This window comes from Callithrix jacchus, chromosome 18 (genome assembly GCF_049354715.1).
Source record: "Callithrix jacchus isolate 240 chromosome 18, calJac240_pri, whole genome shotgun sequence".
Taxonomy (NCBI): domain Eukaryota; kingdom Metazoa; phylum Chordata; class Mammalia; order Primates; family Cebidae; genus Callithrix; species Callithrix jacchus.
The window spans coordinates 11811346-11835604 of record NC_133519.1 but is presented as its reverse complement, the minus strand read 5'-3'; the positions used below and the strand labels follow the sequence as shown (position 1 = coordinate 11835604).

The 24259-nt window shown below is 42.4% G+C and overlaps 1 protein-coding gene and 1 pseudogene across 1 annotated transcript in view; both read left to right on the top strand.

Annotated features, from left to right (window-relative positions):
* The window catches only part of THEM4 (thioesterase superfamily member 4), a 37799-nt gene that overhangs the window by 1220 nt on the left and 12320 nt on the right, over positions 1-24259 (top strand). Inside the window, exons 2-4 of the mRNA XM_008984377.5 lie at positions 12282-12468; positions 18636-18795; positions 19604-19714. Of these exons, the coding sequence (XP_008982625.2) occupies positions 12282-12468; positions 18636-18795; positions 19604-19714 (458 nt within the window). The remainder of the gene's footprint in view (positions 1-12281; positions 12469-18635; positions 18796-19603; positions 19715-24259) is intronic.
* Positions 186-2070, top strand: LOC118149125 (T-complex protein 1 subunit epsilon pseudogene; annotated as a pseudogene).

Sequence of the window (24259 nt, the reverse complement as noted above, 5' to 3'; positions counted from 1 at the left end):
AAGACGGCCAACACTGGAAGTGAGTAGGAGGCTTCTGGATGTCAGATAATCGTTAATACCCTCTCCTAAGCCAGTTTCTTCACCTTTAAAGGTTGTTATATTAAATGATGTAATGCAAGCAAACTGTTTAATTCAGTGCCTAAAATTGTATTAAATGTAGTTACCTGTTTATGTGTCTCTATTTTGTGCTTTATTCATGTATTCAATGAATACCGATTAAGCCCCAACACTATGTTAGGCATTACTGGCCACTGACGATGTACAGGTAAGAAAGAAACAATCTGAAAAAGTAACTCCTGGGGCTGCACTATGGTGTCCATGGGGACCCTCGCCTTCGATGAATATGGGCGGCCTTTCCTTATCATCAAGGATCAAGACTGCAAGTCCCGTCTTATGGGCCTTGAGGCCCTCAAGTCTCATATAATGGCAGCAAAGGCTGTGGCAAATACAATGAGAACGTCACTTGGACCAAATGGGCTTGATAAGATGATGGTGGATAAGGATGGCGATGTGACTGTAACTAATGATGGTGCCACCATCTTAAGCATGATGGATGTCAATCATCAGATTGCCAAGCTGATGGTGGAACTATCCAAGTCTCAGGATGATGAAATTGGAGACGGAACCACAGGAGTGGTTGTCCTGGCTGGTGCCTTGTTAGAAGAAGCCGAGCAGTTGCTAGACCGAGGCATTCACCCAATCAGAATAGCTGATGGCTAAGAGCAGGCTGCCTGCGTTGCTATTGAACACCTGCACAAGATCAGTGATAGCGTCCTTGTTGACATAAAGGACACCGAACCCCTGATTCAGACTGCAAAAACCACACTGGGCTCCAAAGTGGTCAACAGTTGTCACCGACAAATGGCCGAGATCGCTGTGAATGCCGTCCTCACTGTAGCAGACATGGAGCGCAGAGATGTGGACTTTGAGCTTATCAAAGTAGAAGGCAAAGTGGGTGGCAGGCTGGAGGACACTAAGCTGATTAAGGGCGTGATCATGGACAAGGATTTCAGTCACCCGCAGATGCCGAAAAAAATGGAAGATGCTAAGATTACAATTCTCATATGTCCGTTCGAACCACCCAAACCAAAAACGAAGCATAAGCTGGATGTGACCTCTGTAGAAGATTATAAAGCCCTTCAGAAATATGAAAAGGAGAAATTTGAAGAGATGAGTCAACAGATTAAGGAGACTGGTGCTAACCTAGCAATTTGTCAGTGGGGCTTTGATGATGAAGCAAATCACTTACTTCTTCAGAACAACTTGCCTGCAGTGCGCTGGGTAGGAGGACCTGAAATTGAGCTGATTGCCATTGCAACAGGAGGGCGGATTGTCCCCAGGTTCTCAGAGCTCACAGCCGAGAAGTTGGGCTTTGCTGGTCTTGTACAGGAGATCTCATTTGGAACGACTAAAGATAAAATGCTGGTCATCGAGCAGTGTAAGAACTCCAGAGCTGTAACCATTTTTATTAGAGGAGGAAATAAGATGATCATGGAGGAGGCGAAACAATCCCTTCACGATGCTCTGTGTGTCATCTGGAACCTCATCCGTGATAATCGTGTGGTGTATGGAGGGGGGCTGCTGAGATATCCTGTGCCCTGGCAGTTAGCCAAGAGGCAGATAAGTGCCCCACCTTAGAACAGTATGCCATGAGAGCGTTTGCTGATGCACTGCAGGTCATCCCCATGGCCCTTTCTGAAAACAGTGGCATGAATCCCATCCAGACTATGACCGAAGTCCGAGCCAGACAAGTGAAGGAGATGAACCCTGTTCTTGGCATCGACTGTTTGCACAGGGGGACAAATGATATGAAGCAACAGCATGTCATAGAAACCTTGATTGGCAAAAAGCAACAAATATCTCTTGTGACACAAATGGTTAGAATGATTTTGAAGATTGATGACATTCGTAAGCCTGGAGAATCTGAAGAATGAAGACATGGAGATACTGTGTAATACGATCTACTGTGATTAAATAAATGGGTGTCTTACGATTCGTCTACAGTTATTTATTACAGCCTTTTTCAGGCATTGTAGATGCTATAATAAAAAGAGCTGTTTGGTAACCGTAGTTTCAGTTGTTCAAAAATGTGTAATTGTGGGGGTACTATCTCAACATGTTTTTGTATTCGTTGTATTAAAGGAATCTCTTTAAACAACCTAAAAAAAAAAAAATCCTTTCTCTTAAGAAGCTCACAATCTAGGGTAGGAGAACAAATGTCAAAAGACAAAATTCTAATACATTTACTTTAAAGATCTTAATTGGCTTTTATTTGCCTCATTCTATAAAGTAGAATGTTAGGATGAGCTGAGCCAAGGAGGTTGGCTTTATAGACATAAAGGGAGACCCCATCTCTACAAACAATTAGCTGGACATAGTGGCACATGAATGTGATCCCAGCTACTTGGGAGGCTGAGGTAGGAGGATCTCTTGAGCCCAGGAGGTTGAGGCTGCAGTGAACTGTGATCACACCACTGCACTCCAGCCTAGGCAACAGAGGTGAAACTTCTCAAAAAAAAAAAAGAAATGCCACAGGGTTGAGCCATGTAATGCCTTCACATGTTCCCTCCTTGCACAGAAGTTTTCTTGAAGCTGACCCATTTCCATGACTTGCTTATCCTAATCCAAGAATCTGTTTTTTGGTGGCAAGTATTCTGATGCTCTCAAGTGCCTGACTCGTGCCCACCAGTCACGTTCTGGTTTTGGCATTGAGATCCCCTTAACTGAATCAGCCAATGATTTTTCCCTACCTAAGCATACAAGAAAAAGAAATTAAGATAATAGACATAAAATCCCTGTGAATTTCTGAAAGCCAGAGTTTACACCCCCTGCAGTTTCTGTCTGACCCAGTCAGACACCTGAGACCTCCCTAGGGGACCAAGTTATGTTTCTGTCAAGACTGTCACTCTTGCCAGTGACTCACCAAGCCACTGCAAACTCCAAAAGGTCATATGCTGTCACATAGCACAAACTAATTCTTGGTCCCCACCCCGAGTTCATGTTTCCTCTCACAGCACAAACTAATCCTGGAATTGGAAGCCAAAATGATCAAGGGGATCGGTGCAAAAAGAGCAAAGTCTAAGCCAGGCAGGCGGCTCACTACTGTAATCCCAGCACTTTGGGAGGCCAAGGCAGGCGGATCACAAGGTCAGGAGTTTGAGACCATGGCCAACATGTGAAACCCCATGTCTACTAAAGATACAAAAAAATAGCCAGGTGTGGTGGCACATGCCTGTAATCCCAGCTGCTCAGGAGGCTGAGGCAGGAGAATCGCTTGAACCCAGGATGCGGAGGTTGCAATGAGCCAAGGTTGCGCCATTGCACTCCAGCCTGGGCGACAGGCTGTCTCAAAAAAAAAAAAAAAAGTCAAGTCTGACCATGGTTGTACAATCTTTGGACTCTTTGAAGCAGACAGGGGAGCCTCCAAAGACATGGGCAGTGTCTCTTGCACACCTCAAGGGATCTCAGGAGTTGTCAGCAATGTCCCTGCAGTCCCTTTGTCCATGTTGGCCAGAACTGTCATAAAACAAGATTACAAATTTAGTTTAAAGATCTTAATTGGCTTTTATTTGCAATCCAGAATCAAGCAACACTTTCTCCTTTAAAATAGAATGACCAGTCTGAGGCACTGAGCTGAGGAGGTTGGCTTTAGAGACAAAAAGGGGCTAAACTGGTTTCAAAGTTACTTTCCTTGTGAAGGTTAGAGCAGAGACACCCTTAACATGCCATAAAACTGGTTTCAAAGTTACTTTCCTTGTGAAGGTTAGAGCAGAGACACCCTTAACATGCCATAAAACTGGGTTCAAAGTTACTTTCCTTGTGAAGGTTAGAGCAGAGGAGACACCCTTAACATGCCATAAAACTGGCTTGTTTGGGCATTTGGCTGTTGTCTCTCTCACTCTCCTTAAAAGATCAGATAAGCAACTTAATTCCCACTTAAAGTTGTGGAACTTCAGCATAAGTAACTCCATTTTGCTTTGGTCTATTAGGCCTGGTGTAGAAGCTCAGGCGAAACCAATGGCCTCCTATGAATTTTATTTAACAGGAGTGCAATTGCAAAATTAAAATATGTATGTACTATGTGCTGTAATGAACTACTAAGGAAACAAAGAGGAGGGAGCAGCTCTGTATTGACAAGAACTGAAAGACAGAGTGATTTAGATGAGTGTAGTGTTTCTATTAAGCTACTATAGCTTTCTTTTAAAGAACAATGAATGCAGATTAGTCACTAATCCCATACCATCTTACACATTGGGAAGAAAATGTGCTCGTCTTACAAAGGTGAATTCATTTTTTTAATTATATGTTGGTGCCTTGTAACCTGTGCTGAGAATAAGTATTAGTATTTACAGGCTTTATAAATCATGCTTTTTAATGTTCAGTAACTTACTCTTAAAAGAAGACACATTTAAGGAGTCGTAATTTTTCTTAACAAGTCCTACTGTTGTAGGACTTTCTTCTCAGTTCAGCTAAAAACCGGGTTCTTGTTACATGACCAGGGAAGATTTAGGTTCATGGACACATAGAAGGGTGAGAAAACTGGAATTTATTGGGTGAAAAAGGAAAAAGAAAAACTTTCAGCGGAGTGAGAGGAAAGCCTGTTACCTGGCTTCTGCCCCACCACGTAGGAACTCAAGAGGCCAGGCTCCTTCCCTCTGCAAACAGCACGAACTTCCATGGCTCCACCCCGTTTTCCTGCTGTGCAGGCCCGTTGGAGATTCCCTGGGGACCCCTTTTTACTTGGCTGTCTCATTCCCCCTCTAAAGAAGTACATTTAACTGCCTTTAAGATAAGGATAAGGGTGAAGGCTAGTCTTAACTGCTTCCTGCTTACAGGGCACCCTGTTTTTTAGAAAAGGCCATCAGAGCTCTCTCAGGCCTATCTGAGGGTCCCCGGCAAAAAGGGGCCAACGTCCAAAGCTCCAGTTGCCTGACTGTTTGGAGTTTGATGGCTTGAAGGGAAGAAGAGACAAACTGGGTTATTAGAAGACATATCAAAACAAAACACGGCAGGGGTAAGGACAGCTCAGAAATCCCAAGGCCTTTTACCAGTTTGTACAGGGAGAAGGAGTCCAAAAGCCCGACTAGTTTAAAAAAAAAAAAACCTTTGCCAGTGTGTCAGGCTTCTAGGTTCCCTTTCCCTGAGCCTAATCCTATGCCAACCAGTTTAAGGTTTGGGAAATTAACTCTTCCCAGTTTGGAAGATGCATCTGAGGGGAGTGTCCCATAGTACAGAGACACAATTACCTAGCAGTAAAGAGAGGACAGAGGAGGAGAAAGGAAAAAGAAGGTGTTTTTCAAAGGAATCCCAGGGGTTCAGGATGCATTCGAAAGGGGTACAGACTGAAGATGGATGGCTACTCATCTAGAACGAGGGGAGCAAGTGTTTCTTCCTAGCAAATACCTGTGGTATGTGAGGGAGGGAAAGTGAGGCATTCCTCTTTCTTTCCTCCATCCTTGTATCCCCAAGTCCTGGCAACTGTGACAGGGTGCCATCTATAAAACAGGGAGGGCCTGGGGAATAGGGATTATCTGCTTTCACCTATGCCTCTATCACTGCTACTGGCAGTAACCTTGGAGTTCCCTAAACTTCGTTTATGCCATGGATATTAGCACAATCTTTATCCATTAAACGGGAGGTTTGGTTTAATCGGCAGGAATTAGCCATGTTCGCCTGTGCTGTGCCATTTAACTTCTGTTATCTGTTGGGGTCCGACACGTCTGCCGGGGGGCTACCGACCTGCGGGAGTCCCCGAGACCACCAACGTAGATGTCTCGTTCAACCTGAGGGAGAGAGTGCGCGGAAGTGAAAGAAAGAAAAGCAGAGTCTGGAGGTCTGAATGACTTGTAGTCAAGCAGCAGCTTTATTTTTGTGGGTTACAGCTTTTATACCTTTTTTCTCGTTACATTTACTTTAGCTCAGCATTTACTTTAGCTCAGCAGAAAAGGGGCAAACAGAAAAGGGAACAGAAGTCACGTAAAAATAGTTATCAGGGGCTTGTGGTAATAGCTTACAAAGCAGTCTAAGAGTTAATCTATGTTTTTCAAAGATACACAGTGCAAACAAACAATGGTGCCCTTAAGGTGGCTTGTTAATCATGTTTTCCATCAGGAGGTAGAACAGAGGCTTAGCTCCTAAGAAAATATGGGCAGGGGTCTTTGCCCCTCTCAGGCATCTCAATTGCAGCAAGCTTATTGCTTACATAGAGACTAAAGGGGATATGAAAGCAGTCAGCAAAATGTCCTCATAAACCGCAGGCCCTTACTCTGCATTCTGTTTTTGCCTCAGTGGCTTAGCCGTTTTTACCTCGACTCGACAGCCCTTGAGAGCGGGGGGAGAGCAGATAGGTCCAGCAGCCAAGATGGGGTGAGTCACGCTAACTGTCTCAAGCCCTTGGCACGAACACTGCAGTTATCATCTGCCTCTGAAGCCCTTAAATCCAGTTTTCTTTCCTAGGGCTTTGACCTGAAACTTAGAATTGAATTTAGGACAAAAATGTGTCTTGGGGGGTCACACGGACTCCTTATCATAAGCTAAATGCTAAGGCGAACCTGTGGAATTGAGTCCTCCAACAAGGGAGAGAAAAGAATTTCATTTTTTTGTTTATTTGTTTTTGTTTTTGAGACGGAGTCTCGCTGTGTCACCCAGGCTGGAGTGTAGTGGTGCAGTCTTGGCTCACTGCCACCTCTGCCTCCCAGGATCAAGTGATTCTCCTGCCTCAACCTCCTGAGTAGCTGGGATTACAGGTGCCTGCCACCATACCTGGCTAATTTTTTGTATTTTTAGTAGATACAGGGTTTCACCATGTTGGCCAGGATGGTCTCGAACTCCTGACTTCATGATCTGTCTGCCTTGGCCTCCCAAAATGCTGGGATTATAGGCATAAGCCACCATACCCGGCCTTTTTCTTTTTTCTTTTTTGAGATGAAGTCTCACTGTGTTGCCAATAGGTTTTCAACATGTTGTCCAGGCTAGTCTTGAACTCCTGACCTAAGTGCTGGGATTATAGGCATGAGCCACTGCACCCAGCCAGCTTTATCTTATCTAATTTAAAACAATTCAAGTAGTCTCAATTACATGTCATGCAGATAACTCCTGGAAATTTTTAACTTTAATGTAAAACCTGGTAAGTTGTTTTAATTATGTGCTCTGTGCGGCCAAGGTTTGACTCCGTCCAACATAATTAAGGGCATGGTTAGTTTTATATGTCCCAGGCCTTACCAAGTTGTACAATTCTCAAAACCCAAAAAGCAGTTTATAACCTTAAAATTCTTAGCAAACCTAGGAACTCAACTGCATAATTTAGTCCCCCTATTTATATTTTGACAACATCTGCATTTTACCAGTAATCTTTAAGGCTGTTTTTATTTTTCAAAGATTAAAGTCACATGAACTAAAAGGTACCATAGCTTTTATCTTCCCTTTAAAAAAATATTTGTCTGGGCATGGTGGCTCAAACCTGTAATCCTAGCACTTTGGGAAGCTCAGGCAGGCGGATTGCAAGGTCAGGAGATTGAGACCATCCTGGCTAACATGGTGAAACCCCGTCTCTACTAAAAATACAAACATTTTAATTCTCTTCACATGCTGTTGAATAGAATGAGTATTCTGCGGTTGTTGGGTGAAATGTTCTGTATATATCTGTTAAGTCCATTATTTCTTTGTTGACTTTCTGTCTTGCTGACTTGTCTAGTGCCGTCAGTGGAGTATTGAAGTCCCCACTGTTACTGTGTTGCTATGTCATTTTTTTTTTAAGTACAATTTCCATTTTATTTTTCTCCAGAGAATAGTTGTCTTCAGTCTTTTACTCAGCTCCTTACATGGCTTTTGGGGGGGTCATGAGGCAGCACCCGCAGGTCTAAATCGGGGTGCGGGTGTTAGGTCCTTTCAGGCTTCAAGAGGTCAGTTCCTGACTACTTTGCTGTGAATTGCACAACTCACACAGTAATGCAGCTTCACATAGAGCTTGGGAAGTGCATAGGCATCAGAGACGCTCGCTGCAGAAATATCCCTGACTGCTGCGGCCTCCACTATGTTTTGAATGAAGAATTTCTTTTTTTTTTTTTTTTTGAGACGGAGTTTCACTCTTGTTACCCAGGCTGGAGTGCAATGGCACGATCTCGGCTCACCGCAACCTCCACCTCCTGGGTTCAGGAAATTCTCCTGCCTCAACCTCCTGAGTAGCTGGGATTACAGGCACACGCCACCATGCCCAGCTAATTTTTTGTATTTTTAGTAGAGACGGGGTTTCACCATGTTGACCAGGATGGTCTTGATCTCTTGACCTCATGATCCACCTGCCTTGGCCTCCCAAAGTGCTCGGATTACAGGCTTGAGCCACCACATGGATGCGTGTCCAAGGACAAGGCCATGACAAACTTCTTAATGGCCTTGTCCTTGGACATGCATCGGGCACAGTTCCTGCAGCGAATAGGCTGAACATGGCCTCGGCCCTTTTGGCACGACCATTGTTCCTTCTTTTCTTTGTCATCTTGGAAGCTGGAAGCAGAGAAAAGCTATGTCATTTCTTAGGCCAATTAGTAATTGTTTTATAAATTTGGGAGTTCCACTATTAGATGCGTATATGTTTAAGATTGTAATATTTCCTTTTTGGACAAGGCCTTTTACCATTGTGTAACGTCCCTCTTTGTCTTTTTTAACCCCCTTGCATGAAAGTTTGTTTTGTCTGATACAAGAATAGCTACCTATCCCTGCTTGCTTTGGTGTCCATTTGCATGAAATGCGTTTTTCCACCCCTTTACTTTATTTGAGTCCTCATGTGTTAGGTGAGTCTCCTGAAGGCAGCATATAGTTGGTTTGTGAGTTCTTATCCATTCTGTGGTTCTGTATCTTTTAAGTGGAGGATTTAGGCTATTTACGTTCAATGTTAGTATTGAAATGTGAGGTACCATTGCATTCATCATGCTCTTTGTCACCTGTGTTCTTCGGGGGTTTTTTTTGTTTTGTTTTTTGGTTGTGCTTTTTTTTTTTTTTTTTTTTTTTGTAGATGGAGTCTCGCTCTGTCACCCAGGCTGGAGTGCAGTGGCACAATCTTGGCCCACTGCAACCTCCACCTCCCAGGTTCAGGCAATTCTCTTTCCTCAGCCTCCTGAGGGAGGCATACTCTGCCATACCCAGCTAATTTTTGGTATTTTAGTAGAGACAGGGTTTCACTGTGTTGCCTGGGCTGGTCGAGAACTCCTGAGCTCAGGCAATCCGCCCACCTCAGCCTTTCAAAGTGCTGGAATTACAGGTGTGAGCTACCGTGCCCAGCCTTGTTTTTGCTTTTTAACTTGCATTTTTGTTTCATAGGACCCATGTGATTTATGCTTTAAAGAGGTTCTGTTTTGATGTGTTTCCAGGATTTGTTTCAAGATTTAGAGCTCCTTTTCACAGTTCTTATAGTGGTGGCTTGGTAATGGTGAATTCTCTCTGCATTTGTTTGTCTGAAGTAGACTGTATCTTTCCTTCATATATGATACTTAGTTTCACTGGCTACAATTTATTGACTGATTATAATTTTGTTTGAAGAGGCTGAAGATAGAGCCCCAATCCTTTCTGGCTTGTAGGGTTTCTGCTGAGAAATCTGTGTTAATCTGATAGATTTTCCTTTGCAAATTACCTGGTGCTTCTGTCTCATAGCTCTTAAGATTCTTTCCTTTGTCTTTACTTTGGATAACCTGATGACAGTGTGCCTGGGTGCAGATCTTTTTTGTGATGAATTTCCCAGGTGTTCTTTATCCTTCTTATAGTTTTGTGTCTAGGTCTCTAGTAAGGCCAGGGAAGTTTTCCTTGATTATTCCCCCAAATACGTTTTCCATTTTTTTTTTTTTTTTTTTTTTTTTTGAGACGGAGTTTCACTCTTGTTACCCAGGCTGGAGTGCAATGGCACAATCTCGGCTCACCGCAACCTCCGCCTCCTGGGTTCAGGCAATTCTCCTGCCTCAGCCTCCTGAGTAGCTGGGATTACAGGCACACGCCACCATGCCCAGCTAATTTTTTGTATTTTTAGTAGAGACGGGGTTTCACCATGTTGACCAAGATGGGCTCGATCTCTTGACCTCGTGATCCACCCACCTTGGCCTCCTAAAGTGCTGGGATTACAGGCTTGAGCCACCGCGCCCGGCCTACATTTTCCAATTTTTTAGAATTGTCCTCTTCCTCAGGAACACTGAGTATTCTTAGGTTTGGTCGTTTAACGAAATCACAGACTTCTCAGAGGCTTTGTTCATATTTTCTTCTTTCTTCTTTCTTCTTTCTCTTTGTTGGATTAGGTTAATCTGAAGACCCTGTCTTCGAGCTCTGAATTTCTTTCTTCTACTTGTTCAATTCTATGGCTGAGACTTTCCAGAGCATTTTCCATTTCTAAAAGTGTGTCCAAAATTTCCCAAATTGATTATTATTTTTTTTCTTTAAGCTATCTATTACCTTGAATATTTACACCTTCACTTCTTGTATCATTTTTTGGATTTCCTTGCATTGGGCTTTGCCTCTCTCTGGTACCTCCCTGATTAGCTTAATAACTAACCTCCTGAATTCTTTTTCAGGTAAGTCAGAGATTTCTTCTTGGTTTGTATCCATCGCTGGTGACCTAGTGTGATTTTTGGGGGGTGTTGATGAGCTTTGTTTTGTCATATTACCTGGGTTGGTTTTCTGGTTCTTTCGCATTTGGGTAGGTAGGCTGTGCCAAAGGGAAGGTCCCGGGCTGAAGGCTCTTAAGAGTTTTGTGTCCCACAGGGTGTTCCCTTGACAGTACTTTCCCCTTTTCCTGTGGATGTGGCTTCCTGTAAGCTGAACTGCAGTGATTGTTGTCTCTCTTCTGGGTCTAGCCACCCAGCGAGTCTGCCCAGCTCTGGGCTGGTATTGGGAGTTGTCTGCAGAGTCCTGTGATATGAACCATATGGGTCTCTCAGCCATAGATACTAGTGCCTGTTCTGGTGGAGGTGGCAGAGGGTACAGTGGACTGCGTGAGGGTTCTTAGCTTTGATGGTTTGATGGTCTACTTTCGTGCTGGTTGGCCTCCTGCCAAGAGTTGGCACTTTCCAGAAAGCATCAGCTATAGTAGTATGGAGAGGGACCAGTGGTGGGTGGGGCCCTAGAACTCCCAAGATTATATGCCCCTTGTGTCCTGCTACCAGGGTGGGTAGGGAAGGACCATAACATGCAGCTGACGTGGGGGATGAAGGCAAGATTCCCGGGTCACTGAAGTTGTCTACCTAGGAGAATTATGGCTGCCTCTGCTGAGTCATGCAAGTTGTCAGGGAAGTTGGGAAAAGCCATCAGTCACAGGCCTCACCCAGCTCCTGTGCAAACTAAAGGGCTGGTCTCACTCCCACCGTGCCCCACCCCCCACAACAGCCCCAAGTCTGTTTCCAAGTGGAGGGCAAGATTGGCTTGAAAACTTGTTGGAGGCTTTCCACCTCCCAGCTGAGAAAGAAAAGGGCTTCAGTTTCCCCACTGTGGAGTCTGCAAGCCAGATTCACACCCTGCCCAAGTTCTGGCCTAGCTGAACTTTGTAACAATTTGAACCAGGAAGTCTCCCTGGTTCAAATTGTTACAAAGTTCAGCTAGAGAATTCCCTCTCCCTATGAAGTTTTATTCCCTGCTCCTTTGGCCCCACTCCTGATGGATCCCTAGGAAGATGGTACTAAACCATTCATGAGAAATTCACCCCCATGATCCAGTCACCTACCACCAGGCCCCACCACCAACATTGAAGATTATATTTCAGTATGAGATTTGAGCAGGGACACACATCCAAACTATATTCCACACAGTATTTTTGTTTGTTTTTTGCCTGTAATACTCTTTCTAGCTGGCTAATTTCTGCTTGTCTAATCAATATTCAAGTCAAAGGACCCCTTCCTGAACTCCTAATTCTAGATGAATACTTCTCCCTTATCCTCTAACTTCCTGTGCATAGCCTGGAAGCACTTTTTACATGGAAGATAATGTCTGTTCTTTATCTCCATCTCCAGTGTGCTGGGCTCACCTGTGCTTGTTTAAAGTTTGGAAAAAAGAATGGAGTCAGCAGACCTGAGCATAACGCTGGCTCTGCCAATAGCTCACTGGGTGATGTTGGGCAAATAATTTTCCCTCTCTCAATCTCTCATTTTCCCAAGGAGTTTGGACCAGGTGATCCCTGAAATTCCCTTCCGTTTAGAAGTGACAGGCTTCTGGGGAGAAGAAAAGCAGCAAGATAGTCTTAGAAATTGAGAGAATATGTTATGAAATAGAATGCACCTTACATTACTTACTCTTCTTTTTCTTCTGTCTTTTAGAGGTCATTTTCTTCTGAGGAAGTCTTTCTTAAGGACTGTTCTGTCCCCAACCCCAGCTGGAACAAGGACCTAAGACTTCTCTTTGACCAGTTTACAAAGAAATGTGAAGATGGCTCCTGGAAACGTTTGTCTTCATATAAACGTGTATCTGCGCCAGTGATTAAGGACTTCAAAACCCATTTTCTTGGTACAAACAGCCACTTTCCCATTAATATATCTGAGCATCAAATATAAAACTAAGAACAGATTGAAGTACTAGTTCCTACCTAAAAAAAGAAAGAGATGATGCAGGATTATAGTTCTGTAGTTACCAGTTCAATAGGCTAAAAAATAGCAATAAATATTTCAGATTGTAGGAGAGCATAAGACTGTTGTCAAGAATAAGACTGCCCTGGCATTCTTACCACCATTAGCAGGAGTGAAGAAAGGGCCCCAGAGAGCCTCTATCCTCCTACAGCCTCACCAGCTCTCTGTCTTGAGGCTGTCATCTAATCTCATTTCACCCTTTATCCCATATCTGATTATATCACCCTAAGAAGCTCAGAACACTCGGGTTACACCCTCATCCCCTAGTATCTAAATCCCCAAGGCCAACACCCAAAACACACACATTGCACTTCCTATCCTTCTGTGTTTTTTTTACTAATTTTTGTTTTAGTGTTATGATTTTAGAGAAAAATTAGGCCAAAGTACAGAGAGTTCCCATATACTCTTCATCTCCTCCCCACCCCTAATTTTTCCTATTGACATTTTGCATTACTGTGGTATATTTGTTATAATCGATGAGCCAATATTGATATATTATTCTTAATTAAGGCCCATAGATTGTTTTAGGGTTCACTCTTTGTGTTATATTTTCTGTGGGTTTTGACAAATATGTAATGACAGGTATCTATCATTATAGTATATTGAATCATACACAGATATTTCTGAGTTACTCATTATCTTTTAATCATCTAAACACATCTTTAGGTAGTGGTTGAATTTTTTTTTTAATGAACTTTAAGAAGGCCTTTGGGCCAGGCACAGTGGCTCATGCCTGTAATCCCAGCACTTTGGGAGACTGAGGAGGGCAGAACACTTGAGGTCAGGAGTTCAAGACCAGCCTGGCCAACATGGTGAAACCCCGTCTCTACCAAAAATATAAAAAAAAATTAGTTGGGCATGGTGGCGGGCACTGTAATCCCAGCTACTTGAGAGACTGAAGCAGGAGAATCACTTGAACCCAGGAGGCAGAGGTTGCAGTGAGCCAAGATCGCACCAGTGCACTCCAGCCTGACCAACAGTGAAACTCCGTTCACCCCCCACCAAAAAGAAAAAGAAGGCCCTTAATGTTGCCTGACAACCATACTTCATGTTTCCCTAGTTTATTCACCCTCCTGCATTCCTGGATGACTATTTTCTGCCTTTTTCTTTCTTCTTATTGCCTCTAATACTTTCTTTTCCCTTCTCACCATAGTTGGTCTCACTTCCTGACTCACTAAGGAAATAAAAGCAGTCGGAAGAGACCAGTCTCCCACTGCCTCACATGTTCTCCTCCCTGCATCTGTGCCTGATGTTCTGCTGCTTCTTGCTGACAGTGAACTGTACACACTCTTAGGGACACCAAGCCTTCCGTTTGTGTGCTGCATCCCATTTTATTTGATGGACATCCATCTCAGATGTTTCTTATCAGCATACAAACATGCCACGACTGCATTTCTCTTTCCAGTCTCGCTCTGTTTTTTTTTTGTTGTCGTTGTTTTTTGGGTTTTTTTGGGGGTGGGGGAGGTTGGTTTTGTTGCCCAGGCTGGAGTACAGTGGCATGATTTCAGCTCACTGCAACCTTCGCCACCCAGGTTCAAGTGATTCTCCCACCTCAACCGTCCAAGTAGCTGGGATTACAGGCACACACCACCACACCTGGCTAACTTTTCAATTTTTAGTGGAGATGGGGTTTTATGATGTTGGCCAGGCTGGCTTCGAACTCCCGACCTCAAGTGATCTGCCCACCTCAGCCTCCCAAAGTTCTGGGATTACAGATGTGAGCCACCACGCCTGGCCTTTTTTTCTTTTTTTGTTTTTGTTTTTATTTTTTTCCTGAGACAGAGTCTTTCCCTTTCACCAAGACTGAAGTGCAGTGACGTGATCTCAGTTGACTACAACCTCCGCCTCCTGGGCTCAAGCAGTCCTCCCACCTCAGCATCCTGAGTAACTGGGACTATAGACACGTGCTACCACATCCAGCTATTTTTTGTATTTTTGTAGAGACGGAGACTTGTCATGTTGCCCAGGCTGGTCTTGAACTCCTAACCTCAAGTGATCCAGCCCCCTTGGCCTCCCAAAATGCTGGGATTACAGGTGTGAGCCACTGTGCCCAGTCTGTCTTGAACCCCCTCCCTCAAACAGCCCTTGTCAAGGGTGCCAGTGACCTTCATGTTGCTGAGTCCACTCACCTCTCAGCTTTTGGCACAGCTGGTGACTCTACTTGAACATAATTTCTAGGACACCACATTCTCTACTTCACTGGTCCCTCCTTTTCAGTTTCTTGTGATGGTTCCTCCCCATCCTCAAACTCCTCATATTAGGGTGCCCCCAAGTCTCAGTCCTTAGTATTAGTACTCCTTTCTTCTCCACGCTCCATTGGTAATCTCATGCAGTCTCTTGGCTTTAGAGGTCATCTAAAAGTTGACAACTTTTTAATTTAATGGTTGAAATTTAGTGCCTGGGTTCAAATTCTGGTTCCACAATTTATTTTTATTTTTTTATTTATTTTGAGACAGAGTTTCGCTCTTGTTACCCAGGCTGGAGTGCAATGGCGTGATCTCGGCTCACCGCAATCTCCGCCTCCTGGGTTCAGGCAATTCTCCTGCCTCAGCCTCCTGAGTAGCTTGGATTACAGGCACGCGCCACCATGCCCAGCTAATTTTTTGTATTTTTAGTAGAGACGGGGTTTCACCATGTTGACCAGGATGGTCTCGATCTCTTGACCTCGTGATCCACCTGCTTCAGCCTCCCAAAGCGCTAGGATTACAGGCGTGAGCCACCGCGCCCGGCCCTTGGTTCCACAGTTTAAAGCTGTGCAACTTTGAGCAAAGTACTTTGCCTCTCTGTGCCTCAGTTTCCTCATGATAGATACTTTAGTATTTGCTGAAGGAATGAATAAAACAAAAATAAAACTAATCAAGAAAAATCACAGAGTTCTTAGGTTTCTTTGCAGAATCTCTGATATATCTAGAGGGAAAAATTATTCTGTTTTATAAATGAAGAGGAAATATTTCTAGTTTGTATTACTAATTATATTCCAACTATTAGCACATCACACAACTGACTGTCCTTACCCCACTGTAATCTGGCTTCTACCGTAACAGATCTACTGAAATGTCTTCATTGAAGCCACTGGTGAGCAAATGCCAAATTCAGTGGGCATTCTTCAGCACTTACTGTACTAGACCTCACTGGTGGTCTCATTCTCATTGAGGCATTTTCTCCTGGCTTTCATAAACCTTTCAGACCAACCTTCCCTCCTCCTACTACTTGCTCCTTAAATGTCAATGTTTTCCAGGGTTCCATTCCTACATGGTTTTTTTGCTCATTTCTTCATCCAACCCTCATTTGCTCTTGACTAAAATTTGACCCTATCAGAATCAAAAGGAGTTTGAGGTCCTCTTTGCTACCCACACTTGCTTTCAAACCATTACTTCCCCTTATCTTAAAAAGCCCTCTGGACTGGACGCAGTGGCGGCTCACGCCTGTACCACCAGTTTGGGAGGCTGCAGTGGGCGGATCACTTGAAGCCAGGAGTTTGAGACCAGCCTGGGTAAAAGAGCAAGATTCTGTCTCAAAAAAAAAAAAAAGCCATCTAACTTTGTCACCCTCTTCCCCTCCTTGTCACTGTCAACTGCCAACTTCTCCCTCAGTGTTGAGTATTTCAGCAGCTGATCCGCTGTCTTCCTCTCTACCTAAACCATTCACCATTCTCAGCAACTGGAGCATCTACACAGTGGCTCAGTTTATGTGCTTCCTCATTACCTCTGAACTTTTCTTTTCCACCAACTCCAGCCACACACTCCCATGAACATCTCATGGGAGCCTTATCTTCAGAAAGTACACAGCCTCCAAATGCACACATTTAAACATCCTGTTTTCTGTTGACAGCATTTTTCCTTTCAGCAGCTTACTTGTTCAAAGGCCCCTCAGAAACAATAGTTATTTCATTTAGACCTTCTGAGTTAATTGAGTCCTTTACTTTCTCATTGTCCCATAACCCTCATCTCTCTGAACTTCTGTAGCCTACTTAACCTAGGAAAACCCCAGCCCTAGATGAATCCAACCGTCTGCCATCTTTTCTTTGCACAGGCTTTCACGAAGCTAAGCGTTGCTAAGAAAATCACCCCATTCAGCAGATAAGCTTGGTGATTGTGATTTTTGTATTCTCATCTCCTGCCTCCATTCTTATTCTCCTCAAAGCCCTTCTTCCACTCAACTGTCAAAAGAATGATTCAAAATGCAAATCTCATCATGTTACTCCACCGCTATTTTCAGTGCTATCCCATGTCTTAAAATACTAGTGCCTTTCAGACTTAAAAATGAATATGGAGCACCTAGGAATTATGTTAAAATGCAAGTTCTGCTTCAGGAGGTCAGAGGTAGAGCCTGAAATTCTGCATTTCCAACAAACTTCTTTCACCATCACAAAGGACAAATGCACCCTCTTGAGAGCAGTAGCTTTCGGTCTTTATTTTGATGTGACCTACATTTTGACTCAATCCAGACCTTATTTTCTCATTTTTATAAAGTAAGTGCAAGGTTTGGTAATCTAGACCAGAAATTTTGAACTCTTAAGTAAAAACATTAGAAGCGCTTGATACCTATCTTATCCTGAAGTCCTGGAATGTCAGAGTTGGAAGAGATCTTAGAGCTCATTTTGTTTTATCTCCTCGTTGTAAGGATAAAGTATGGGGCAAAAGAGTGAGTTATAGGCCAGAGGTAGGCCAAGAATTTAATTTTCCCAACTCACAGGCCAAGATTCCACAATACCGTAATACTGATCCCCAATCGATGGCCTCCTAAACCATCAATTCACTCAACAACTGCTTATGTGTATATAATATGTGCACATCTGTGCCATTTGTTGGGTATACAGAGTCTGAAAGACAGGATGCCTGCCCGGGATGCTCATGACCTCAGTAAAATTCATCCTTCCTGTCCCCCTCCTTACTTCTGGATCTTCTCATCTGTATCCTTTTCCAAGTTTGTAACTGTAAACTCAATACAAATAAAAGAAACTTAGTGTTATATATGGCAAATCATAATGAGCTATGAAAGAAAGGTGAGTATGGGAGATTAAATTTTAAAATAGATGTGAAAGGATAAATGTCCCATTCCTTGAGAGCAATAACTTTCAATCTTTTGAAGAGATCTATATTTTGACTCAGTCCAGTTCCTCCAACTTGCTCACAATTGTATAAGTGGAAAAAAACTGTATATAAACAAGTGCACTAGCACTTACCCAGAATATATGGTTCTGTTAGATAAGTGTTCTGTTTCTTTTTAAAGCCTGGTTACTGGCCGGGTGTGGTGGCTCACTCCTGTAATCCAGGACTTTGGGAGGCCAAGGCAGGATTACCTGAGGTCTGTAGTTTGAGACCAGCCTGACTGTCTCTACTAAAAATACAAAATTAGCCAGGTGTGGTAGTGCATGCCTGTAATCCCAGCTACTCGGGAGGCTGAGGCAGGAGAATTGCTTGAACCCGGGAGGTGGAGGTTGCAGTGAGCCGAGATCACACCATTGCACTCCAGCCTGGGCAACAAGAGCGAAACTCCGTCTCAAAAAAAAAAAAAAGGCTGGTTACAACCCCAAATCTTATTTCATGAACCCCATTGGTTCTGGCTGCCAGTTTGCGGGGCTTAGAGTCACAGTCACATGAGTATTGGGCTGAACTGACCCATTGCTGATTCACTATAACTGATAGGCTAAACTCATGTCTGCCAAGGAAACCTCCTTTCTGTTACATTTTTTATTTTCTGTAAACTGCATTAAACCACAGTTCTTCCAAGGATTTCTGTCTATACCGTACCATTTTTTTCAGTATGTTGTTAGCATTTGTATCCTATATTCCTGATTGCCATGTGTGGGTACTTTGTTTTGATTTCATATCTGTTTACTCTGTCCCCAGTTGGACTGTTAATTTCACAGGGGCAAGGATCCTATATTCTGTTTTGTTGAGACCCTCCCATTCCTTTCAATTTTAATGTGGACATTTTAATCAATCATTCATTGAAGGTGGTTCTAGCAGGGTCCAGGTGCTTGGCTCTGCCATGGCGTTTCTCTTACCCTTGTTTCTGATTTGCCATCCACCTCATTTTCTATAGATCCAGAGCACATGACAGAAGAACAAATGTCACAAGCCCAGCTCTTCACCAGAAGCTTTGATGAAGGCCTAGGCTTCGAATACGTAATGTTCTACAATGACGTTGAGAAAAGGATGGTTTGCTTGTTTCAAGCAGGCCCTTACCTGGAAGGAGTCCCTGGGTAAGAGTGATAGCCTAAACGTGTGGATCTAAAAGATTTTTATCTTAACAGTGCCGCCATGTGTCCGGCTCATGGACTACAATGAAGACTTTTAAATGGTCATGTAGATGTATATTTATTGACATGGAAAGATGTTTATACTACTATATGATTAAATATTTAATATATTAAAGAAGATGTATAATATTATAGGACACAGGGCAGTAGAGTATAACTTGAGAGCATATCATTAATGTGCTAACAGTAGCTTGTCACTGACTGGGTGGGTAATATTATGGTCTTAAATTTTTTTTTCTTTTTTCTTTTTTCTTCTTATTTCCATTGCCTAAATTTCTAAACAATGAACATGTATAGTTTGTTTAGTTTTGTGAGACAAGGTCTTGTTCTGTTGCCCAGGCTGAAGTTCAAGGGAATGATCATGGCTCACTGCAGCCTCGAACTCCTGGGCTCAAGTGATCCTCCCACCCCAGCCTCCCGAGTAACCAGGACTACAGGCACATGACACCATACCTGACTAATAATAAAAACATAATACAGATTTTCTGAATTATATTTTAGCTTTTTGCTTGCTTGTGATCTGGTTACTATTAAGTTCTGGTTTTATTACAAATACTTTATACTATTATGCTGTGAACAAAATAAAGTTGGGGACATAGATAGTATTTGTCATTCAGTACACTGAACATGGGTTAAGTGGAGGTTTCATAAGTATATTGTACGAAGATGCTTGGATAATTTTTCTCTTTTGAGAGGCTCTCTATCTTCAGAACTTCTGAAATCATTTCTCCTTCACTCCTGTTGTAACTAGATTCCTTCATGGAGGCGCCATTGCAACCATGGTTGATGCTACTCTTGGTACGTGTGCGATGATAATTGGGGGAGTTGTCATGACTGCCAATCTCAACATCAGTTATAAAAGGTAAATTCGTACTAATTCTCTGTTTCTCCATAGGTGTTGTTAAGTCAGCTGCCCAGTTGCAGATCTTGAGGCCATGATTTGTGTTCAAGTGATTATTAAAGAAGAGCCATTCACTACATTTACTACATAACAAAACTAATTTTGAAAAATTTAGCTGGGCCCAACAGTGCACACCTATAATCCTAGCTTCTTGAGTGGGAGAAGCAGGACAGGGATGTTGAAGAAGTCAACCAAGGCTGAACTCTCAAAGTCCACCAAAGCGTAGCTTTAGCTGAATCATACAGAGGAGCTCTGGAATGAAATTTATGCCTCAGCATTGTCTCTTGTCTCAGACAAGGGAGCTAGAGTCTTCATGCTCTCGCACGTATCAGTCATGGGATCAGGGACATCCCAGGGATCATAAATTTACAGGTACTTCTAAGGGTCTCTGTTTGAGCAAAGCAGACTCTAGGGAAAATAACCAAAACAAGTGAAAAAAGGAGCCAAGGGGCTCTGGGTGGAGCACCAACATCTACTACATAACAAAATTAATTTTGAAAAATTTAGCTGGGCCCAACAGTGCACACCTATAATCCTAGCTTCTTGAGAGGATTGCTTGAGCCCAGGAGTTCAAGGCTACAGTGAGCTGGGGTCATGCTACTGCACTCTAGGGTGGCAACCGAACTAGACCCCAACTGTAAAAAGAACCACATACACAACACCCAAGTCTTCAATCCACAAGCACAGATGTCTTAACATTTACATCTTAAATTTTTTTCATAAATGTTTTGTAGTTTTCAGTGTATAAGACTTTTGTCTCTTTGGTTAAATTTATTCCTAAGTACTTTATTCTTTTTGATTGTTTCTGTTTTTGAGACAGTCTTACTCTGTCACCCAGGATGGAGTGCAGTGGCGTGATCTCAGCTCACTGCAACATCTACTTCCCAGGTTCAAGCTTTTCTCATGTCTCAGCCTCCCAAGTAGCTGGGATTACAGGCGCACACCACCATGCCTGGCTAATTTTTTGTATTTTTAGTAGAGACAGGGTTTCACTATGTTGGCCTGGCTGGTCTCAAACTCCTGGCCTCAAGTGATCTGCCTGCCTTGGCCTCCCAAAGTGCCAGAATTACAGACATGAGTCACTGCACCTGGCCGTAATTGTTTACTTAATTTCTTTTTTGGATTAGTCATTGTTTGTATATAGAAATGTGACTGATTTTTGTGTGTTGATTTTACATCTTGCAACTTTGCTGAATTTGTTTATTCATTCTAACAGGTTTTTGTAGAATCTTTAGGATTTTCTGTATATAAAGTCACGTCATTTGTGAACGGATCTTTATACTTTTTCCTTCCAATTTGAATACCTTTGATTTCTTTTTTCTTGCCTAATTACTCTGGCTAGGATTTCTAGTACCAGGTAGAATAAAAGTGGCAAGAGTGGGCATCCTCGTCTTGTTCCTGATCTTAAAGGAAAAGGTTTTAGTCTTTTACCATTTAGCATGATGTTAGTTGTAGGGTTTTCCTAAATAGGCTTTATTATGTTGAGAGAGTTTCTTTCTATTCCTAGTTGTGCTTTAGATTTTTAACCTCTAAACCCAGACTGTTATAGTACCTCCTTTTATTTATTTATTTTTATTATCCTTTAAGTTCTGGGGTACATATGCAGAACGTGCAGGTTTGTTGTGTAGGTATACACGTGCCATGACAGTTTGTTGCAGCCATCACCCCGTCATCTACCTTAGGTATTTCTCCTAATGCCATCCCTCCCCTATTGCTCCACCCCCTGCTATCCCTTCCTTAGCCCCCCACTCCCCGAAAGACCCCAGTGTGCGATGTTCTCCTCCTTGTGTCCATGTGTTCTCATTATTTAATACCCACTTATGAGTGAGAACATCCATGTACCTCCTTTTAATGATTTTAATAGCAATTACATGTATTTTAGAGATTAATTTGGGGAAAGTTGACATATTTACAGATGGTCAATATTTCATATTAGTTATGACTATAAATTAAATTCTAGAAATCTAGGTTTTCTTAACATGATAAAGAATATATTAAAAATTAAGTTTTTAATATTTTTCTTTGTTCCATGTTTTAAAAAATATGTTTCCATGTTCAAATAAAGTTGAATAATGAAGTACAACATCCTTCCTAAAAAATAAATATAAAAGGTTACTTTGAAAACAAGCTCAAATGAAGTATTTAGATTGCCATTTAGCTCAAAAAGTGCTTGTGTCTTAAGCACATACTCAAATGCAAAATGGGAAGCAGAACTTGCCAAACTCTATGCTTAGTCCTTGTCCCACCCGAGAAATCATCCACAAAAGTCATTTGCATTGCTGTTCATTTGTTCCCCACAGTTGGAAAACATACTGCAAACAAGTTTACCTGAAGTGATAATGGGTAGAGAGCAATTTAGTCAGCGTTAGTACTCACATCTTATGACACCAGCTGATGCTCTTCACTACAACACACAGCCTCCATTCTCCTCTGTTAGTTGACGACTAAAGACCAGAATACAGTATTAGAGTATATTAGCATTTAATATTTATCAGGCTCTGGTTTTTATATATGGTTATTTGGGTTCATAATAATAATATTAAATTTAATATGATTACTTGATGGCCCTTCAGGATGCTACATAGAGGTAACAATCTGGGATTAAATTTTAATTGAAGATAATTTACAGTGTCAGTTAATCATCAGATGCCTTAATCTACTCTGCTTCTTTTAAGAAGCAAGATTATTCCTTAATGATTTCAAATAATTTCCAGCCCTCTGATCCAAATATCCCATTGGATTTATTTCCTTGTGCCTAGCACATTAAGATAAATAGAGAAAGTAGTTCGTAACTAGTGATGACTAGCCAGCCGAAAGGGTAAGTATCTCAGCATTCCAATGACACATGAGTTGGGAAGCTCCAGTTCTGATTTCTTCATGCAACATGGCAAACAAGAAATGCTAAAAGACATTCCTCCTTCAAAAACAGTAGATTCTGTACTAATACACAAGGAAAGAAAGGACCAAGGGTGACTGTCAACAGAAACAATAAATAAGATTTAGCCGGGCGTGGTGGCTCACGCATCTAGTCCCAGCACTTTGGGAGGCCGAGGCGGGTGGATCACGAGGTCAAGAGATCGAGACCATCCTGGTCAACATGGTGAAACCCCATCTCTACTAAAAATACAAAAAAATTAGCTGGGTGGTGCCTCAGACTGAGGGTCCTGCCTCAGTCTCCTGAGTAGCTGGGACTACAGGCATGGTGGTGCGTGCCTGTAGTCCCAGCTACTCAGGAGACTGAGGCAGGAGAAATGCCTGAACCCAGGAGGCAGAGGTTGTGGTGAGCTGAGATCGCGCCAGTGCACTCCAGCCTGGGTAACAAGAGCAAAACTCCGTCTCAAAAAAAAAAAAAAAAAAGATTTAGACCCTCAGGGATTTAAGATACCATGATAATCAAATACACAATATAAACAGATAAAGTATGAGATATTCAAAGAAATAAAAGATGAGACTGGATGCTGTCACTCATGCTTGTAATCCCAGCACTTTGGGAGGCTGAGGCGAGTGGATGACCTGAGGTCAGGACCAGCTTGGCCAACATGACAAAACACTGACTTTAATAAAAATACAAAAATTAGCCAGGTGTGGTGGCTTGTGCATGTAAACCCAGCTATTTTGCGGGGCTGAGACAGAATCGCTTGAATCTGGGAGACAGAGGTTGCAGTGAGCCAAGATCAGGCCACTGCACTCCAGCCTAGGCAACAGAGCGATACTTTGTCTCAAAAAAAGAAAGAAAGATGAAATCACAAAAAGAGAAAACAATGATAAACTATAAAAATTATTAGGCAGGTTTGCCATGGAACCAAATAGAACTTTGAGAAATGAAAGTGTAGTTGTTTAAAAACAAAAATACCTCAGTGAATAGGTTAAAGGACTATTTAAACACAGCTGAAAGTGAACAGAAATATAGAACTGAAGAAATTACTCTGATAAAAAGGTGCACTGGTAAAGATCAGAACCTTTCCTCTGAATCTACTAGAAACTCAAAAGCTGTGGAATGTCATTGCTTTCTCTCCATTTTCCTGTTATAACTACACAATCTTGTGGGCAGTCTGTATGGAAGGGTTTCTTTGATACCTGACTGGTGTAAGAACAAGAAGGGTAGATGTGAATTCTTGTGGACAGATAACACTGGAGTTACTTCTAAATGTCACTTCACTGCAAGAATTTAAAACAAAGCTTTAAAAATACACTCAGTAGTCTTCTTGAAAAGGGAAAATGAGATAATCCCCAGGCTTCTGGTTATTGTTTGCTTTTTAGAGTTTCAATTGCTTTTCATTCTGTATGTTTTTATCAGAAGCTCTGATCACTGATAATCTTGTGGCACCGTGTTTCTAATTTGTAGCCAATTGGTTTCACATTCTGGAATTTGTTCCTTTATTTATTTATTTATTTGTTTGTTTAGAGATGGAGTCTCAACTCTGCCGCCCAAGCTGGAGTGCAGTGGGGCAATCTTGGCTCACTGCAACCTCCACCTCCCAAGTTCAAGTGATTCTCCTGCCTCAG